Below are 20,509 nucleotides of genomic sequence, written 5' to 3' on the forward strand. Positions count from 1 at the left end.
AACATTCAGTATCTTGCCTTCCCCCAGATCAGTTAAATCCTTTTATCCAGCAATAAATGTGACATTCCCTGCTCTGACCTGACATTTTATTTATTCCAGAATGGCTGATGAATCTCCATGCAGCTCTCACACAGACTTTCAGTTATCTTATGTCTGAGTAATGGCAATTCTTTTCTTTTTTCTGACCTTCATGAAGCAATCCAATCACACTCACCCTAACAGCTACAGCAGTAATTTTTGTCATCCATCACTTTTAAACATGCCCTTCAGTTCATATCTCTTCAGTATCATCCCTTTCTTCACCTTATTAAATATGAGGTACCTATCATTGTTTTAAGGCCCTATTTCAACCTCTCCCATTCTTTCTGCTGTGAGATGTCAGCCTGCACTTGTATCAGCCCCTGATGCCAGCTGTCTGCTCATTGCATTTTCAATTGCTTTCTTGCTCTTGTTTGTGCTGCCTCACTTGCTTAGGTGTGATCTGCTATAGACTGGCACTTATTTTGTTTCCCTGACATTGGGCTGGCAGCACCAACAGCATGGCTCAAACTAGAGCAGAATGCGCTGTGGTAGCAGGATGTAGCTACTGAGAACAAGGTGATGGCTTCAGACATTGGGGAGTGGAAGGGATTCAGGCCTGTGGTCTTGCATAGGAGGCTGCAGTTCAAACACATTGGTGTAGCTTGTAGGGGTTGTGAACTGTTTGTTCTTTTTTCAGATAGGATCAGTCTTTGTGGATCAAGTCACTCTAGTTTACTATGATCTTGATCTAGAAAATGACAAGAGGTAGGCTGTAGGTGTGCTGAGACCACTGCCAAGCACCCTGACTAACGCTACCTACTTCCACCCTCATCTCGAGTCTGACATTGAAGTGCTTTGGAGCACAGAGCGGCTTTTCACCTTATGTATGTATGGCAGCTCCTAGCACAGTAAGATCCCCATGCATCTTCAGGGCCCTTACTTCTTTGGTAGCACATGTGACTCACAGTCACCTTGTCCCAGGAGCAATTTTCTTAATTTTGGAAAATCCTATTTCAAGTGAATGACCTTAACAACTGCAGACCTTGTTCAAAAGGTGACTCTTCCAGAGCTGGGAATGACTCCTCTGGAGCTGGGAATTACGCATTTCACACTTGCAAGTGACTGTGAGAGCTCTGAATGTTGACAGCACAGTGTGTCAGGGACAGTGATGATGACCAAGGAGATAAATGTATCCAAAGATCTTAGTTTTTTCCTGTATGTTTTATTCAAGAGTTGGTGTTAGTGGTGATGGAAGTGAAGCCCAAATGCATAGTATATCTGTGCCATGTAGCCTATCCTTTCTGATTCCTTGCTCTTTGACAGGGAGCCCTAAGGCTTCATGCCAAACAGTTTTGGAGGCCCTTTCTTGCTTGAAATACAGCTATCTTTTATTTTATCCAAAACATTTGCCATCATCCCTTAGAAAACCAGATTATTTCAATTTTTTTTTTATGTTCCAGGACTGCAGAGTCCCTAAACTTCTGCCGATGCTTTGCCTTAGTTTTGCAGCATCCTTACAGAGCAGTGGGCAATACGTTCAGCTGTTTCAAGTAGTCAACCTGTTTACATAGCTCTAGATTTAAAAAACCTGGATAAATGAAGCTGTAACTTCCTCTTCTTCCCTGTCCCATCATCAGCAAAGTAAACAGCCAAAGAAAAGCCACAGAAAAAACACCACCTGTGAATCCTCCCAGGAAACTCTGGACAGCCCCAGATGTCTCTGAAACTACACTGCAGAAGGGCTTTCAGCCAGATCAGCTCCTGCACTGCTGGCTCTGAGACTTAGTATAAACTGAGAGGTCCCACACCTACACCTTCATGGCAGAAGCAAGACAAATCTTCATTGGAGCAGTTGTTTGTTGTGAATCCACCAGAGGGAAGGTGCTTCCCTGACCTGCTTCATGTTAGAAGTCTTGTACCTTTGGTCCATGCTCTCAGATAGGCCAGAACTGGAGCAGAGCTGCATATCCTGCTTTGTGTTACAGTGCCAGGTGTACTCTGTCTTCCCCCCAGCCTGTTCTGGGACCAGGAGGGTGACACCTCACCTTCATGATGAAATCAGTACTGGGTCTGAATAAGCCTGGATAGTGATGTATAAAGTGCAGGCCTGCCATCAGGAATATAAGGCTGCTTGTGCAGGCTTTCATCCTGGTGTCTTGGCCCTGTCCTGTGCTGAGCAGTTGGGGTTCAGCTTCCATGAATCGAATAGTCTGGCTTTCGGTGGTTTGTTGCCACTTTTTAGTCTATAAATAGTTGCATTATAGTGTGGTAAAGTGATTTCTTCCAGTATATCTTGAAATGCTATAAAGCATGTGGGAAATTCAGCATATAAAATGCAGAGACAAGTTCTGTTTAATTTTTGTTATGAGAGAGCTGGAAGCAAGTTGACATTTATGAGCTGATTTCATAGGAGAGAGGAGTATAATGAAGAGTCTTGCTAGTCTGAACTTCATGATAAACTCTAAAGGACCTTACTTCTAGCTAGTTGATAGCCTTGTATAATTTTGGGGTTTTTTTCATGTTTTTTGTATGTTTGAAGGCTTCTTGTTTTTCCCTAGATATTAGTGCTCTCTGGTAACTCTAGGATATAGAGACTTTACTGGTCTGAAATACCAGCCAGCTCATTGATTCAATGGTCAGTAGCTTTCAAATACCAGAAAAAGATTCTTCGTGAAATGGTGCAGTTCTGTAGCAGAAGTGGAGTTAAAGGCTCCAGAGGCACAAATGTAGATGAGAACAAATATTTACTCTGTGTTGGACAGGAAGTGTGCTGGATTGAGATTTCTGCCCTCACCTTTAGCCTGTTGTTAGCTAATAAAAGGGCATTTCTGACTCCAAAGCAGTTAATGCCACACCAGTGGGAAACCAGTGTGGAACAGATCCTGGGTTTTTTATTTTTTACTCCTGTCTTCCAGGATATGAGAATTAAGAACTGAGCAAGATACTGAGAAGTGTATTCCAGTGAGCAAAAACGAAAACTCAGGCACTGAATTTTCTCGGCGCTTTTTGCAAGTGATGTGCTTCTGATTCATTGCCTGTGTCCAAAAGGATGAATTGGCTGTCAGAAGAGTTTATTTTCTCTATGCAGCAGATCCTAGATCTTCTGGACAAAGGGAGACTTTAGTGGAGAACTTTACACTGCCAGTGGGATCCAGGCTGGCTTAGGCTGTTACCCTTAGGGCTGGAGCTCTTGCTGCTGTAGTGTTGTTCTCATTCTGAGCTGCAGAGACAGGCTTTGGAAAGTGGCTAAAAAGTCGTGACTGTGTTCTGTGTTTCCAAATTGCAGGGGCTGTGCCCTGGGGTTGGTAATGCAAGTAGACTTATAATTTGTCTTTTCAACTTCATAAAGTCCTTATGCAGCCACCAGATGGTTCTTTGAGCGAGTGCTGGTACTGCACAGTACAGTGTAATGATACCTCCCGTTTTCAGGGTGTAGCACTTGAGGATGTAGTGTGGGCTATACTTTGTCTTTCAGCTTGGAACTCAGCAGCTGCAGTTAAGCCAGAACAGGACATTAGCACTGATGCTAGTGGTACTGAACTGTTGTGGAGGTGTTGAAATTGTGCTGCAAGTGTCTTTAATGTTTCCTTCTGAATAACCAGTACATTTTCCTTCAGCCTTTCTAAAAGGCTACTCTATTGGAAACCAAAGCTCTTCACTATGCAGCCTTCATCTCATTGAGCATCATACCTGTAATTCTTTAGAGGTCAGCTGCTGATAATGTAACTTGTCTACACAAATAAAACTCTTTGAACTACCCCTGTCCTGGAGACTGGACTTGGAACATAAATACCAAAAGGGTTTATTGAATGTCTTTCATCTTTTCAAAATTGTAATGTGGCTTCAAATGCAAAGCAACATGCAGTGGAGGTATTTCAGGTTAGAAGGTAAGATTGGGGAGTATGACAAATGGTAACTTTTCTCTTAATTCAGGTTCAAATAAAAGGCACTTGGGGTGGCTCACTGTACTTGTGATGAGATTTGTGTGGAGGATCTGCAGTACCTAGAGGTCCCCTGAGGGGAGAGGACAAGCATTTTTGAGTATTTTTGGGCATTCTAGCATATATCCAAGCACACCAAGAAGTAATCCAAGAGATGTAGTATTCAGAAGTAGGGCTATAGTAGGTCTGCACTTCCTCCATCACTGTTAAAAAACAATAATCTATATATATATGTGTATAAAGCTTCTGTCACTTGCAGCACATGGACAGAGAAAATACTCAGTGGACTAGTTTTATCTCATGAGCAGCCTTTTAAATGCCCAGCTTTCTTCACTAGGGTTGTTGATGTGATCAGTTGTGTCCAGCCATAGCCTTTCTTGTGCCAGGGTGTTGACAGAATCTAGGATTACTTTGTAATTTTTGACCAATTAAATGAGCACGTCCTTGTCAGCTTGTATCACAGAATAGTGCAGAATAAGAAGCTGCAACCAAGCCTGTCAATTGAGCCTGTGTTGAGTGTGGGGAGGGTGTTAAGCAGCCACCCACGAGACCCCAGCATTTCTTCCAAGTGTTTTTAATATGTGGAAGGAGGATTCAGAGCAGTAGCATTAGGAAAGGGAAAATCACATAAGACCCTGAGAGGTAATGCTGGTAAGTGAGTTACTGCTGAATGAGGGGAAACTGGAACTGGATTGTTGAGCTTTATTTTTCAGGGCCTTCCCAGCCAAATCCTTCCAGTTAGTAAGTTAATGATGTCTAGTCTGTCTGTTCAAGTAGCAAGAGAGAGATATTTGTGGTGGCCGTGGGCTAGCATCCTCCTTAATTGATACAGTATGTTCAGCTTCCAGACTACCAAGGTGGAAAGGATCCCATTATGGGGCAGCTGGACTGCTTTATTAGTAATCCTATTGCTTAAAAAAAGCTGTGTGTGCAGCAGTTTTCTGCCTACTATAACAAACCATTAGCTGTTACTAGATGATTGCATCAGTCCTTGTTTAAGATAATTTTATTTAAATAAAATTCCTTGCAGCATGGGCTCGGCTGCAAAAGTTGTTGCAAGAATGAACCTGATTTGTCCCAGCAGTTGTGTAAGGAGTGTATGGCGTTGCAGTAAGCAGGAGCCACAGAGGGTTTGTATTCGTGCCCAGCAGGGAATGCAGCAGGTCAGAACCCAGGTGCACTGCTAAAGACATGACTAGCAGAAGTGCAGCACTTTGCAGCTGGGTAAATTGATTTTCTTTTTCAGCCATGTATGAAGTATTGTTTGAACATCCTGCTTTATTTTCTGGTGACTGGAAAGGGAGTCCTGCTGTCATTTCCCCTACAACATTACAAGAAAGCCTGGGCTAGCACCCATAGCTTTCAGCCCACTCAAGACCTCCCTTTACAGAGCACATGTGTAGACAGCATCAAACTATGCTACTAGACTGAGATTTGTGTGCTAGCAGCTCCATCCCCTTCTTAACAGGAGCCAAACCTTTGTGGACAAATCTGAACAGCAGAGCTCTGTTGAAGTACTTGATTAAAATTCATCCTCCAGCATAAACACAAGAAATGAGGGTTCCTTGGTGGCTGTGAACACTGCTGCTTTTCAAGCAGGGTGGTGGTGGTCTGGAGAGGCAGTGCTCCAGAGAATTCTTTCGCTTAAGCCAGACCTTTCTCCTGTTGGAAAAGAGGCATCAAGCACTGCTCTGGCTCAGTTGCAGCTTCTCCAGGGCTGTTACACAAATATGGCAGTCTCTTGGCTGTGTCAAAAAGTTTACATTCACCCATGGAAAGCAGAGCTCTGTGGAAGAGTGATTTAGCAAGAAGAGAAGTAAAGAGCATCTGGAAAGGTCAGATAAAGCTGGAATGTCACTGTCACAGCCACAAAGAGATTAAACTGACCATTTTTATTTATTTTTTTTTTAATATCTGTCATTTATGTGGCTGTGGTAGCTTCGACATTTACTCTGCTAAAATTGCTCAGCAGCTGGAGTGCCTTATGGCTGCTTTCTTTCAGCAATGAGCACTCTAGATTTGCTCTGAGTGGTATCATGGTGCTGCTGCTTTTGAGGCAGAAACATTCTTTAGTGTTGACTTACTGTCCTGCTTCCCTAGGTTTCAGGATTTCTGCCTGAGCCACTTTCGTACCAGAAAGGTACTTGGATTGGAAATAACAGTGTGGAGGGGAAAGGTTATTGGCTTTCAGGAGCAAAAGCAAATATTGGGGAAGTGCAAAGCATACCAGAGAGTGCATGTATATATACACAAGGTGGTATGGGTAGGTTTGAAGTTGACAGGGCTGAGAGATACCTGGAAGGACCTAGCTGAAGATGGTATCTCATGAGAGTTTTGATTGCAGGACTAGCTATCACCTGGCTGTTGCTTTAACTAGCTCATAACTGGGAAAGGGTTAATACAGTGAAGAAGCAAGGACTTCTCATATTGTATCAAGAAAAAGAGTTAAAATAGGTATGCAGGTAGGCTTGTAGAGGATACCCCAACAGTAAATATGCTGAGGCAGTAGAACAGTTAATCATATTTGCTTTGCTTTTAATAACATTTGTTATTTTTATTATCTGACAGGTTATATTGTGGTAGAACACCAATGTGCGATTGTTTCTGCTGGACCCAGCAGCCAAATAGCAAGAGTTGATCTTGATGTCAGGGATCTTGCTGATTAGGCTGGGTGTAAAAAAAATAAAAAATAAGAAACCCAAAAATACTATGAATCATAGCTAGATAGGAGCAGGGGGTACAGACAGCAGTGATAGGAAATGCATCCATATTCATGCAAACACATGTGCTCCTTCATCAAACATCTTCCATACTGGACAGTGAGCGAGAGGCAGACCTGCAGGGCTGTCCTGGCAATCTGTTCTGTCCAAAAATAAAATTACAAGTACAATATATGGAAAGATCCATGGGCCAAGAAACACAGCTCTGTTTGCACCTCTTGTGCAGTTGCCACAGAAAATTTATGGTGTGAGGTTTCTGTGCTATTATTTAACAGTAAGTAGTTTTCCAGCTCTGAAACTTCCATAAGCCTCAAGATTAACAGACTATTTGTTTTCTTGTCTTTGGGACAGAGAGTTAGAAGTAAGCAGGAGAATAATCTCCAGACTTCTGTGTCTGCAGACAGCAAGGAAGAACAGCTGCTGTTTCTGAGCAGCTTCCCACCTGGCAATGTATTTTTGCCCTCTGAACTGGGATGCAAGTCACCTCACCACAACAAATACAGATGTAGTGTTTTTTGGGTGTTTTTTTTTCCTTGCCTGGCTGTTCCCAGGGCCAGGCCTGCACCAGAAAGGTGGCTGGCTGCTTTTGACAGCCCTTTCCACTTTTGAAAACTTGTTTGCTGGTGACAGGCAGCACAGCAGGGCTTAGCAGCTGCTCTGAGCCAATTGTCACTGGTAGCTGTGACTCAAGACGTGGGGAGGAGTGGCTGTGTTGCCCAGAAGGTGGCTGGGGTGAGTAGGAGGTTTCAGTAGGTTTCCTAGAATCACTGAGAGGATCCTGTGCAGATGCATGAAGCCAAGTCAGTAAAAATGGCTCTAAACAAGACTGCCAGGTTTGGAAGACTCAGTGGACTCAGCTCTCCCTTCTCTTGCTTCCCTCTACTTTTCTGATGCATTTCTCCAGGCTTCTCCTATCTGTCAGATCTCTTTCCAGTTTACTGCTTTGAAGTAAGAAGATACTTTACCCCTCTGCAGTATGTACAGTAAATGCAACATAAAGCTGTTTTCTGATGATTGTTTTGATAGATACTGCTCTGGGTTGATCTGTGGTGAATACAGTTTGTGAGTCCCACTGCAGTTATTAAAAGCATTCATAATCCTGCTTTCTTGTAAAATGGCCTAATGCATCCATGCTGGGATACTTGCTGTTGCTGTTCACATATGCTATTGTGCTGCTTATAGAAGTATGCTTGTTAGAGCTCATGTAGACCTGAAGATGCCTTGAGAAAATGTCTGCACATCTGGGAATTGTCTCATGGAAACTGTGCATGCTCTGTCTGTTCACCCTTTGTGGTCTGTGTTCTTGAGAAGCTGAAGTGTCCATTCTGCCACTCATGGCTAATGGCAGTGTTTTGCAGAATTGTGTCACTTCAGCCTGTCTGAGTCCGTGATGAGATGGAGATGGTTCAGTTGAGAAGTTGGTGCTGGCTCTGGGACTTTGTTTTCTACCAAGCCCTAGGTGACTCTTGCAGTAATAAAAATAACTTATCTAGTTATCCTGTCAGGTTTTCTAATAAAGCAAAGCTTAGAAGATTTGTGGTTTGCGTGTAATTTCATCTGTGTTTCTTGAAAGTGTAGAACTGATGACCCTCTACCACCCTCAAACTGTGCAGAGGGATGCCCTGTAGAGCTCTATTGGAATTATCAGTGATTTAAAATAATGATCTGCTTTGGGCTGATGGAGAGCAAAACTGAAATGACTTCAGAGAAGTCAGACAAGAAATAAAAGGGCAGCCTTGTGACTTGTGAATTAGATCTCAGGGTTCCTCTTCAAATTGACATGAATTTTGTCATGTCACCCAGAGCCAGACACTAGCTCAAGGTATTTTGCTTTGTCTGCTTTCCAGATATGAGAAGGAGGTTCATGGGCATCCACAACCTTTCTGACATAACTTGCTCTCATACTTTGATATGTGATGATGATGTAGCATTTGAAAGCATCTCTGCTCTCATTTGCCCTTTCTGGAAGGGTGAAGTAGCCTGGCTGCAAAAGAGGGCCAGATAAATTAACCTCTCTTCTTGTAATATGACTCAAGCAGTAGAAAGAAGAAAATAGCACCAAAAGGATGTACTTCAGGATACAGGGTCCTTTTCGAAATAAAACCACTATTATTAAAAAAAAAAAAACACCATCTCTTTTTTTTTCTCAGGGGATCAACAATAAAAAGCAATAAAAGGTGCTTAATTACTTAATTTTCTTTTTTCCAAGCTTCCAAATATGGAAGGAAGCCGGGCAATTTTGAAAAAAGAGATCCCAGACTTACGCAACACATGCATCTGTCCAAAGGGCCATTGCCATAAAAGTATTTACAGCTGTTCTGTTATCCTGCTCCATTCCATAGTCCCAGTGGAGAACAAGGCCAGAGCACAGCAGTGGAAAGCTCAGCAGCTGTTGAGCAATGCTTTTTCCAAGGGAAGATTCTGCCACACTATTTGTGGTCTGGTGAGCTCAAATGAGAGCAGGTTAGCAGTGAAAGCCCAGCTTTGAGACAACTAAGAACAATCCTGTTGCCATTTGGGGTAATCTTTCTTTTGAAATCCCATGCATGGTATATGTAGTAGTGAAGCATTTCTAAATTTTGGAGTGCTGTGCTTCAGTTTTAAATGAGTCCTTCATTCTGTGGTTCCCCAGCAGCTTAAAATGGCATGGCTGCTGCAGTCCACTCCACCCTCCTGCTTGGCCCTTGTGTGCCCAGTTTTCTTTTGTAGAGGCTTGTTAGATTCTGCTGAACTGCCTCCATGCACCACTGAGCAAAGACCAGTCTGAAGAAAGTAAACAATTTTCTTTGCTGGGTCAGTGAGTTGAATTGGCTCTAGGACCACATCTGGGAGGGGGAGGGAAGAATTTCCCTGTGGTGTAGCACTGAGCTTTTGGATACATTCATTTTTGAGGAACCTCACCTTTCTATTTAGACAGTGATAGAGGGGTTATCAGGCTGTATAAAGGAAAGGGTTTACCTGGTCTGCTATTCAAACACTGCGGAACACATTCATTAGCACTTGAACAAGCTTGTCCTCCTGGTTGCTACCATTTACTCTTAAAACAGTAGTTTTGTGTCAAACAGCTTCTGCATGTTCAGATGAGACTCAGATCTTTGATTTCCCTATTTAAGTCTATGCCACACAGAGGTGTCTGAGATGTTTTATATTTGCTTCTTGTGTTTTCACCATCAAACTTTTATCTTTCACACCAGTTCACATGGTACTCTTTTGAGATAACTCCTGTCACATCTCTTGGAAGAGATGGTCTCTCCCCTGTCAGTGCCCCATGTGCCCGTTGTTCAGAGCATGGACTTACAGATTGCGACCACAAAAAATGTATTGTCATCTGTTGTGGTGAAATTAATTTCTCTCACATGAGAGATACTTTTATCTTGACTATCTTGAGATCAGAAGGTGCTTTCAAAAGAGAGTTTATTTAGCCTGAATAGTACTGACTGTATTGTATTTTGGGCCTTAGTCTGTCCTTAGAGATCTAAGCACTTAGCATGCTTTTAAAATTGTTTTCAGGGTATTCTAAGCCAAACAGAAAATGAGAAGCCTCTCCAGAACATCAGATGGGCTGGAGCTGTAAAATGACTGTGTCAGATTCCCTCTGCTACAGAAACATCCTGCAACTTCCTTTGGTTACTCAGAGGTGCAAATGCTTGTGCTCCACAAGGACATCGGATGGAGATGTAATAACCTAATGAGTGTTTGTCATGGTACTTAGCAGGGCAGATTTGGTTGGAAACTGTTGTTTGGTTTGTGGGGAGATTACTGACTGCTTTTTATTTTTCTTTCCTGTGTTTTAGACATTTACAGCATGGTGTAATTCTCACCTCCGGAAGGCTGGGACACAGATTGAGAACATAGAGGAAGATTTCAGGGATGGTCTTAAACTCATGTTGCTTCTGGAAGTCATTTCAGGTGAGAGAGGTTCTGTGCGGTGCTGCTCGTGCAGGATACTGACTGCAAGGGCTGAAATGCTGCAGTTTTCACTGGAATGTAAAAACAGCTGCTTCCTGATTCAGAACAAATTTTTCCCTAATAAATACATGTCTCAAGCAGTGGCCATTTTGGAATGTATTCCAAAGCTCATGGCCTGTGCAGGCTGCCTTTTGCATTCCTGCTCTGGCTTCTTGGCTTTTCTCTGCCTAACAGGAATGCACAGCCTCCTGTGAAGATCCAGGCAGTGGCTCTTACTGCTTGGCACGGCTGATGAAGCAGCTCTGGGAAGTGTGGGAATGCTACACTGGGAAATCATACCAAAGCCACATGGCAGTGGAAGTATGATAGAAGAAATGACTGGAAGAAAGAGTCGAACCAGTAAATCTTCTGTGTCATTCATTTTCAGCCATGACTGAAGTTTTTCCATTCTAGTTTCAATCTGAACTCAATGTCCAAACCTTCATGGGGGGAAAAAAATCCCAAAGAAAAGCAGAATCCCAAAATACTCGGCCTGAAATAAAAGCTGTGACCTCGGCAGGTTAGGTCAGATTTGTTTTTACTCTGTGTCACAAATGTCCCACTACTAGACAGATAATTCCCACGGATTATTTCATATAAGCAGTAATCCCTTTTGATGTGCTCATGGAATAAATACTTCAGTAAAGTTGTAGAAGGTGTTGTAGGAGGGATTGAAAGAGGGCAAGACTGTGTTTGTCAAACTGGAGTTGTTCACCCCCAGCTCACAGACTTTGTTTTGATGGCTTTTGAGCCAGTTACAGCAACTCAGTGACTTGAATTCCTGACCTTGGTATGTTTTCCAGTATAATTGCCATGGTAATAGCACTCAGACTGCATTCCCTTCCCTTCCCTTCCCTTCCCTTCCCTTCCCTTCCCTTCCCTTCCCTTCCCTTCCCTTCCCTTCCCTTCCCTTCCCTTCCCTTCCCTTCCCTTCCCTTCCCTTCCCTTCCCTTCCCTTCCCTTCCCTTCCCTTCCCTTCCCTTCCCTTCCCTTCCCTTCCCTTCCCTTCCCTTCCCTTCCCTTCCCTTCCCTTCCCTTCCCTTCCCTTCCCTTCCCTTCCCTTCCCTTCCCTTCCCTTCCCTTCCCTTCCCTTCCCTTCCCTTCCCTTCCCTTCCCTTCCCTTCCCTTCCCTTCCCTTCCCTTCCCTTCCCTTCCCTTCCCTTCCCTTCCCTTCCCTTCCCTTCCCTTCCCTTCCCTTCCCTTCCCTTCCCTTCCCTTCCCCCCCCCATTTTATGCAAAGATTCTGTCAACAACGTCAGTGTTTTTCAAGAAGTTATGAATACAGAATGAAATCTCAGAGGGCTTGCCCATGCTGGTGGTTTGGAGGGATCCAAGTTAAAAACACTATCAGAATTTTGCAGTGTGCACATTGTTTCTGCAGAGCCTGTAAGAAAGGAGGTAGCAGAGTCCTGTTTGTATTTTGTGTACTTAGTTCCCTCAGAGAGGGAGGTCTGCAGCCTGGACACAGGGGCACATGGGCCTTGATGGCTTAGCTTCTCATAGCTGGACTGGAAGACAGAGAAGAGAAGGATGTATAGGAGAAGGCAGATGAGGCTCGCTGCTAAAGCAGGGAATCTTGTATCTCACACTGTTTAATTTCCTTGCATCATCTCCCACTCTTCCTCTGCTGTTGTCCCTTTGGTAGCCCGCTGGCAGGGCCTGTCAGATCCACCTCTGTTCAGGAAAAAGCCAGCAGCTTCCAGTTGCAGTGGTGTGGGCATGGCACGTACCTGTCCCAGCGCAGAGCGGCTCTGTGCCTGCTGCTGCAGGACCAGTGGACAAAGGTGTGGGGGGCAGCTGGGGACTGCATCCCCCCAGACACCATGGTCCTTCACACACTCAACACTGAACATCCTTTCCCTAGAGACAGCAGAAGCTAGAATGCAGCTCTCCTAAGTACAGTGGCAAAAAAGGAGAAGCATAGCACATTTTTTCCTCATTTCACTTCCATCATTGCAGTTCCCTTATCCATTGTGAGCCCCACTGCTCATACAGAGCAGCTTCCAGCTCCTCCAGCAACCCCTTAGGTCCATTGCTGGGGAAGTAGCAGCCCATATGGGGAGCAGTATGTGCGGGTCAGGAGACTCCTAATGTTTGGCAAGGGCTCACCTGTATGTTTCTGCCATGGTTACCACTCATCATCTGCCAAAATGATGAGTCTCTGGATGGCTGTTAGCCCTCGAGCTTCTGGCCTTTCCTTTCAGCTCTTGGCTCACACTTCTCTTCATGTATTTTGGGGGACTGCAGAGCTGCTGATGAGAATTTGGCATGGGCAGGGTTTTTCTGTGGCAGGCTGATGTCCTGTATCCCAGAGCATGATTCCCATAAGAGCTTTCAGCCATGAGGGTGCTGGGTCAGCTTGGCTGAGAGCCATGTGGAGCTGAGTGCCTCCTCCACCTGGCTGGGATGTGGGACCAAGGGAGCGCTGTCTGCCTCTGCCCCTGCTGCAGGGTGGCTCCTGCCACTCTGCCATGGCAGGAAGGATGGAGCCTGCATCAGGGAAGCTACTGGAGACCCTACGGTGCAAGAGGGACTGCCACTGGGACTGTGGGAAACCTGTTCCAGGGAGGGTGACCTTCACGTGTGTCCTTGGGAGCACATTGCTGCCAGGCAGCTGGGGCAGATAGGAAGCAGTTTTCCCACCCAGTGCAGTTTCCCAAAGTCTGGGAAGCAATGATGATCTGCAAGAGGAGAGTGCTTTAGTTTTATTCAGCGTGGTACCTTCTGGAGCTGTGCTGCTGACAGGTCCCCTTTCAGCCCCACCAGAGCCCCTTGGTTCCCCAGTCACTGTACTAAGGGGGAAGTTCCGTGGACTGTCCTGGGACTTCCTCATTGCAGGTCCTCTTCAGCTGGAAGTAACAACTGCAGCCCCCCTTTAGAAACTGCCCCAAAAGCTACACTTTCATTTTTCACCACATGTTTCCTTTTCCTGACTAAGCCATTTTAAAAATAGTACTACAAGACTAAAAAACGCTAAACTTACATTTAGTACTTTTAAAATAAAGGTGTAATATTTTTTTTTTCCCCTTCAAACAGACAAAGTCACTAATTGAAATTTTACCTAGACAAATTTGCAGTGAACAACTTCTATGTCAACACATCCTTGTGTTGTTTAGCTTTTAGAGCACAGCCTTGGGCTACTTCATGAGAATCAGAGAATGGAGGCTTTCATTTTGTCAGCTAGAAGTACTGAGAAATAAAGCCAGTGATGCCAATAGCTCAAAGTAGAACATATTTCTAGCAGGCTTCCTTTCAACAGTCCACATCATTAATAATGTACAGCATGGAACCATTCCATTTCTGGAAATCTAAATCTGTAATGAAGTCCAAGCCTGAAGGAAATAGTCATTGGGTTTTGAAAGCTAAAAAGTTTGCAGAGAAAGGATTTGAATCTGAGAGAGGTTTGCAATCACCATCAATTACTCATAGCTGTCAGGGGGAAGAGTCCTGCTCTCCCCAGCCCCAGGGAGAGCAGTTCAGATGCTCTCCACTGCACTGGCATTGCACATGCGGCCACAAGGTGAATTGGATCAGCTTGCTATTCCAGCTGAAACCTAATCGCTTGTCTTTATTTTTCTTTTTGCAAGGCCTACTTTACAGTCCTTTGAACTGAAGGAAATGGCTGGGTTTTAGCTGGCTCAACCCATTTGTTGACATTTGGCTGCGTAAGACTGCTTAAGTCTATTGTAAAATTACACATAAAAATGTCATTGTCACAAATAACTGTCACAAAAAATGCTTCAACTTTTCTTTAGAATGACTAACATTATCCAAGTGGAAAAATAAAGCAATGTACTGTGACACAGGCCTGAGGTTCCATTAAAGCGAAAGAGTTGGGTTGTTGTTTTTTTTTTATCCTAGGAAGGAGGTAGTACTGTAAAATACCTATTTTTACTTAAATTGTCAGACATCAGTGTTTCCTTTTAAAAACGAATCTGGTTTTATCCTTTAGTGTGGGAGGTAATGACACCAGTTTACAGTAACCACTAAAACATTTTTAAAGGATTGCAATTTTCAGACTTTTTTCCTTTGGAAGGCATAGTTATGGAGATAGTACTCTCTTCTCTGTTTTAGCTTTTTCTCACACCTGTGTTAGGAAACAAGCCAAGTCCTTTTCTTTCTCACACTTAAGCTTCAAATAAAGGGTTTGAGTCAGCTTACATTGGCTTAAAAATTCAGTTCAAGATATAGCAAGAGACTTTTGGAACTGAATAGGTCAAGTGACTTGCCTAGACTTGCCCATTTGATCTCCTTTTAATTATAACTTTTTTTAAGTACAAAATCGGCTTGGGTTTTCTTTATATTGTTTCTGTATTCTGAAGCTTGTGATCTGGAAGTGGATGTTCACTTCTAATGTTGTGTCATATACAGGTGGTTCCTGAAATCCCATCTAATTATATTTCTGTTTGAGGTTTCTTTGAAAAGTCCACCTGTCCAAGCTTTAATTTGCTTACTCTTGAGTGTTTGGTTTACTGTTAGTAAAAGTAGAAAGAAAAGAAGTTAATGTTAGTAAAAGTAGGAAGTCTTAGAAAAGACTGTGAGTGTAGTTACAAGCAGCCTATCAAGAAGTGCATGACTGCACTTAATGCACCTCTTTCAAATAAATGAGGTTGGAAGTGCTTTTCCAAATTGACCAGCTTTGCAGTCAGGAGCTGGGTGTTATCCTGATTTCTATCAGAAATTTACCTGTTCTTACCTCAGGGCTAGGCTGCTTCCTTCCTTGTGCCTCAGTATAAACATTTAAAAAGCACTTGTGTAGAAGATCTAGTATAGAGTTAGAAATACATTGGACTTAATGGAAAGGAGTTGATGTGATAGTCCTTACAGTTATAAAGCCACTTTGCCAAAGAATTAATTTTGTTTCCTGCTTCAGGCAGTTTGGGCCATTCAGTGGAGAGACTAGAGAGTAGAAGGTCTGAATCTTGACTGGGGGAAAGAAAAGTCAAAGTACAAGATCACCCTCGTATTTGACTCTCGGTAGTTCCAAGGAGAGGTTTGCTCTGTAAGTTGGGTGTTGCAAATGCTGGAGGAGAGCTCCTCACCTGTCTTTGTCAGGGAGAAGAGTTTGTGCTCTTTCCATGCCTTGTTATCTGCAGCTAGAGGAGGTTGGTTCCACTGCCTAGCTCAGTGGGCTTTTAACAGATTTCTTCTGCCACCTCTGATGGCAGATCTACTCTGGAAAGGACAGGTTCTCTGTTACCAACTTACCCGTGATGCCTAAAAGAGATACTTTTCTGTCTGATTCTTTCTGGGGGTGCTTAAACTGTGAGTGTGGCTGTCCTGAAAGGGTGCAGGGAGGTCTACTGCCACTCCACAGGAAACATGCATCAGGGAAGAAACAGGTTCAGAATTGTTTTCTAATAATTTTTTTCTTTTTATTTTGCTTCTTAATAGGTGAACGTCTGGCTAAGCCTGAAAGAGGCAAAATGCGAGTGCACAAAATATCCAATGTGAACAAGGCCTTGGATTTCATTGCCAGCAAAGGAGTCAAGCTAGTATCCATTGGAGCAGAAGGTAAAGGAGCCAACTGATTTTTCTGAGCCCAAGCTGTGCTTAGCCCTTGCCTTTCTTTCATAGTTTCCTGTCATTTCCTTTTGCACCTCCCTAGCCCCCTACTGTGTTCTTGTAGAAAAAACAATTGAGTTAAAAATGGGATATAGTGGTCCTTTACCCTGGATTTAAATCCAGTCTCCAAACCAGGCTGCCAAACCTGATTTCCATTTGATTTGGAATTATTGGATTGGATTATTTTCTCCTGGTTCTTATGAGTTAAGGAAAACCTTGAGCAAATTAATTGAGACATTTCTTTCTCAAATGAAGAAAACTCTGAATTGAAGCATAGCTGTTAATTGTATTTTAGCTTGTGTCAGAGCTGCTGAAGAGGATCTTTTGCTAGAGAACATTGCATGGGTCAAAGCCAAGTGCAGCCCCCAATACAGGACAAGGACCCCAAGAGTCTCCAATTTTCAGGGCTTCCAGGCTTCTGTTTGTGCACCCTACATAGCTGGATGCTCTGGCTGGAAGCCTTGTATCACTGTAGAGACCAGTGTGGGCAGCATTTGGGATGCCCTTAAGAACTTGCAGGTCATGCAGAAAGCAGGCAGCTGTGTAGGATTTTTGTCGTTTTAGCAGAGGTGGTGGGTGTTTTACAGATATGACACCCAAGTCCCAGAAGGGCTTACAGGTTTTCAAGACACATTTTTTTCTCTGTTCTGGATCTGTTTGTAAGTCCTTCCTATGGATTCAGGTTGTCACTGTTGCTGTGGAGACACTCTGCTTCTGAGATATTTCTAGATTTGTCTTTACAATGACCATGGAAAATGAGGGAGGCTTATTATCTCCACTTTGCAGATGGAAATACTTGGTTTCTCTAGGGAAACTCATGACACAGCCAGGAAATGAGCCCATGATACAGTTCTGGATGAGTATTCCTTCTTTGGGAGAGTCCTGGGGCTACAGGGCTGAGCTCTGCCTGTTCTCAGCTCATGAGGTCAGCACAGTCTTGGCATGCTGTCCCCAGTCCTGAATTTTCAAGCATTCTCTTGGGGCTTCTTCAACACCTGTACCTATCCTATGGTTCATTTGTTCCATGACAGATCAGGCAGATTATTACCTCAGCCACTGCAGGTGCTTGTTTGCCTTACCAAAACATTTACCTTATACTGCTTTAACTTCATGGAGACTTTGGAATAATTTACAGCTAGTATCAGGGACATTGCAGATGCCTCTTCACTGTGTTTGGTATTGAAGAGCAAAATGCAAGAGGTCAGTGGCTGAATGATACTGGAATTTTGCACGCAAAACTTTTCTTCAAATTTCTCAGCTTTTTTCAGCAGTGTCAACTTGAGGCTATTGTTGGCTGTGAGTGCTGTTTATGGAGCACAAATACATATGTAAGGTCATTTTGTGCCCTTACTAAAAGACTGATGCATCCAGTGTCTGATACAATATTCCATATCTGTATAGGACCCTCTTCGGAGTAGAAAAGTGAAAGCTGGATCTGGACCCAGGGATGGTCTACCTTAAAATAGCTCCTGTTTTCCAGAGTATGTGTAGTATGTGTAAACCTTGTCTTTCTTCCTAAATTCCACCCCCCCCTCTTTTTTTTTTTCTTCTGATTCTATTCTCCCTGGCACTAGTTTCTTTTCCTTTTCTTCTGAGGGATTTCTTTTTTTTTAGCCCTGTTCTGAGTCAGCTTTGACTGCATCTCACAGGACTTAGAAGTCATTTGCAAGTCAAATGATCTGTGACCAAAGATCACCAGGGCCCACTTATTCAGTGTGGACTCATAGCAGTTACTCTGTTCAGAAATAGGCTGTGAAGTGCCATTTTTTGACATAAGTAAATCCATATCAATCTGAATAGTGATCTTGAACTCCCCTGCCAAATGTTTCCTGGCTTTCCTTTGTCCTGTGCCTAAGCAGCTACATGGACAATACATATGGCTTTCTTTAAACTACCAAAGGCAGCATGGTGCTGCAGTATAGTCTTAGGCTAGCTCTGATTTTTACACAGAGAGCTTGGACCTGTGCTGTGATGCCAGCTCAGGCCATGTAAGTGTGGTCACAACATTGACTCGCCCACTCTAGTGCCAGCCCATACACACAGACACAGCCCAGGCCACTCTGCTGTCACCAAGGACCATAACCTGCTGCAGGGCCTCCTGTCCAGCCCATCAGCTGCTTGGTGGGCAGTAAACTGCACATCAGCTATAAAAATAGGTTATTCTGTCCATGAAGGGGATTATGAACCTTTCTGAAGCGTTAATTTTAGGGACTTGCTTTGAGACTTTTAAAAGACACTGTGCAGCAGGAAGGTAGAATGGTCAAAACCAATGAGCTGGTCATAATTCTGCACCAAGAAAATGAGCTATAGATGCCTTGGTCAGGTTGGACTGATGTAGAAAGTTTTCTAGCGAACTTTTTCTCCCAGAGTAGAAAACCACCATGAAGCAGCAATGTGGTGGTACTGGCTGAGGGAGCACATTCCATACCTCAGGGGCTTACTCCATCTCTGGGTGTCCACTGGACAGCAAATCCTGTGTGAAGGGTCTGCAGTCCAGCTGTAGTTCTCCATACATGTTGCCCATCAGTGTCCTGGGTTTTTTTGGGGTTTGGTTTTGTTTTAATCTAAACATTTTGTTAGCCATAGTCCATAGAATCAAAGTACGTTGAGGGATACAGAGATCTGTGTAAATGTAGATCAAGGAAGATTCTAGCCAAATGGTTTTCATCTGCTTTTAAATCTCACTGTCATCTGACACCTCAGGAGCCTTCTTTTGCTGTAATAGGTTCCATATTCATGTCAAATGCTCCTGGGATTTAACAGACTGAATAGGTCAAGTATTTCACCCCAAGACTGTTTATTTTTACCTTAAATCTGCATACAAAGTTGCTGCTTTCTTAAATCTTGCTTATTTCAATATACAGATAACTTTGGGTCAACTGACCCCTGTTCTCACCTGCACAAATAAAAGGAAAAATAAAGTTCAGAAATTTCAATGATTGCAGAAGTCCCATCTGAGTAAACCACCTACTGAAGCCCCAGGCAGTGCAAGCATACATTTATTTATTTCACAGTGAAAAGAGGGGGGAAATCGGATCTCCCCATGTCAGTGAGTGAAGCATAGCATTTTGTCCCTATGTCCTGTTCATTCTGTTAAGGATTTGAGAGTTAGACCCTCACTAACAATGCCAGCTATCTGTCCTTAATCTGACAGGACCATCAGGAGCAACATGCTTTCTGAAGACAGGGGTGTGGATAGTTGTCCTGCTGTATTTGGCTTTTGTTTGACGTACAAAATGCAGAGCAGCCTTTATGTCATCGCCATTGTTGTTGTATGTCTCCAATTCCCAAGATCATGATGCTATCCTGCCAGTTGTTCATGCCCTGCAACTTCTCTCCATGGGATAATGACCAGAGGCTGTGCTCTCTTGGGCAGCTCAGAAGTATCTAGGAGGGGATAACAATTTCTGTGTTGTTGATTCTGCTTCTAACTATCCATGGCAGGAAAAGAAGCTTAATATTTTTTGCATTTCTCAAAATGAGTTCATGCATTTAAAAGAGGTGGTGGCATTTCAAAAGGCATGTCTCTGTGGCCAACCAGTAGTGTAGCTTTTGCATACTTATTACTTGGTACAATGATAGGAGCTGGGTGGAAGCATATTCATTCTCTGGTGAAAAAAATTTCCTTCTAGTGGATGCAGATGCCTCACTGGCTGTAGCCAGCAGCTGATCAACCCTCAGGTTGAATGTAAATCACATTGATGACATGTGCTTGCTGCTGCTGTTCTTTCAACAGCTGTTGGTGAAGTGTACACAGTGCTTGCAGAGGCCCTGCCTAGAAAGAGCGCTTGGAAAGCAGAGTCAGGCTTTTAGAAAATACTGTCTGATTACAAGCCTTTTAATTTGTGAACTGCTCTCACATTGCTGAGTCTTCCCTATATCAGGAGGGAACAAGCATATTGTGTTTAATTAAGCATTAGATTGTTCTAGCTTTGTAGTGTTGCATTCAACTTTTTAACAATTCCTGTGGAGTTTCTTTTTCATCACCAGGAAGCAGAAAGCTTCATGCAAGCCTGTTTTGCAACCATGTTTTCACTTTTGTTTCTTGGCCTATTCTACTATTCTAGAAAGAGACTGGCAGCAGATCACGAAGGATCGTGAATTCTGAAGGAAAAGGAAGTTGGCAGTGGGGAATGCTGGGATGGAAAACCAAGTGAATGAGGGCCAAAGAGCACAGAGTCTTTTGATCAGGCTGGTTGACTTTGTAACCAGGTTTCCAGGAGAAGATTTTTAGCATTAGAAGTGAAAAATTCTTGCCTACTTCTAACAAATAATAACCATTTTGTCAACTCTGTTTTTTCAAAGAGCAACAAC

General features: G+C 43.4%; 1 protein-coding gene across 7 annotated transcripts in view; it reads left to right on the forward strand.

Moving 5' to 3' along the window:
- ACTN1 (actinin alpha 1) overlaps window positions 1-20,509 on the forward strand; it is an 85,960-nt gene that overhangs the window by 29,349 nt on the left and 36,102 nt on the right. For all 7 annotated transcript variants that reach the window (XM_086895854.1, XM_086895860.1, XM_086895853.1 and 4 more), the window contains exons 2-3: window positions 10,477-10,591; window positions 16,025-16,144. In XM_086895854.1, coding sequence (XP_086751980.1) covers window positions 10,477-10,591; window positions 16,025-16,144 — 235 coding nt within the window. The remainder of the gene's footprint in view (window positions 1-10,476; window positions 10,592-16,024; window positions 16,145-20,509) is intronic.

The sequence above is a fragment of the Cyanistes caeruleus genome, chromosome 6 (assembly GCF_971803275.1).
Source record: "Cyanistes caeruleus chromosome 6, bCyaCae1.hap1.1, whole genome shotgun sequence".
Lineage (NCBI taxonomy): Eukaryota > Metazoa > Chordata > Aves > Passeriformes > Paridae > Cyanistes > Cyanistes caeruleus.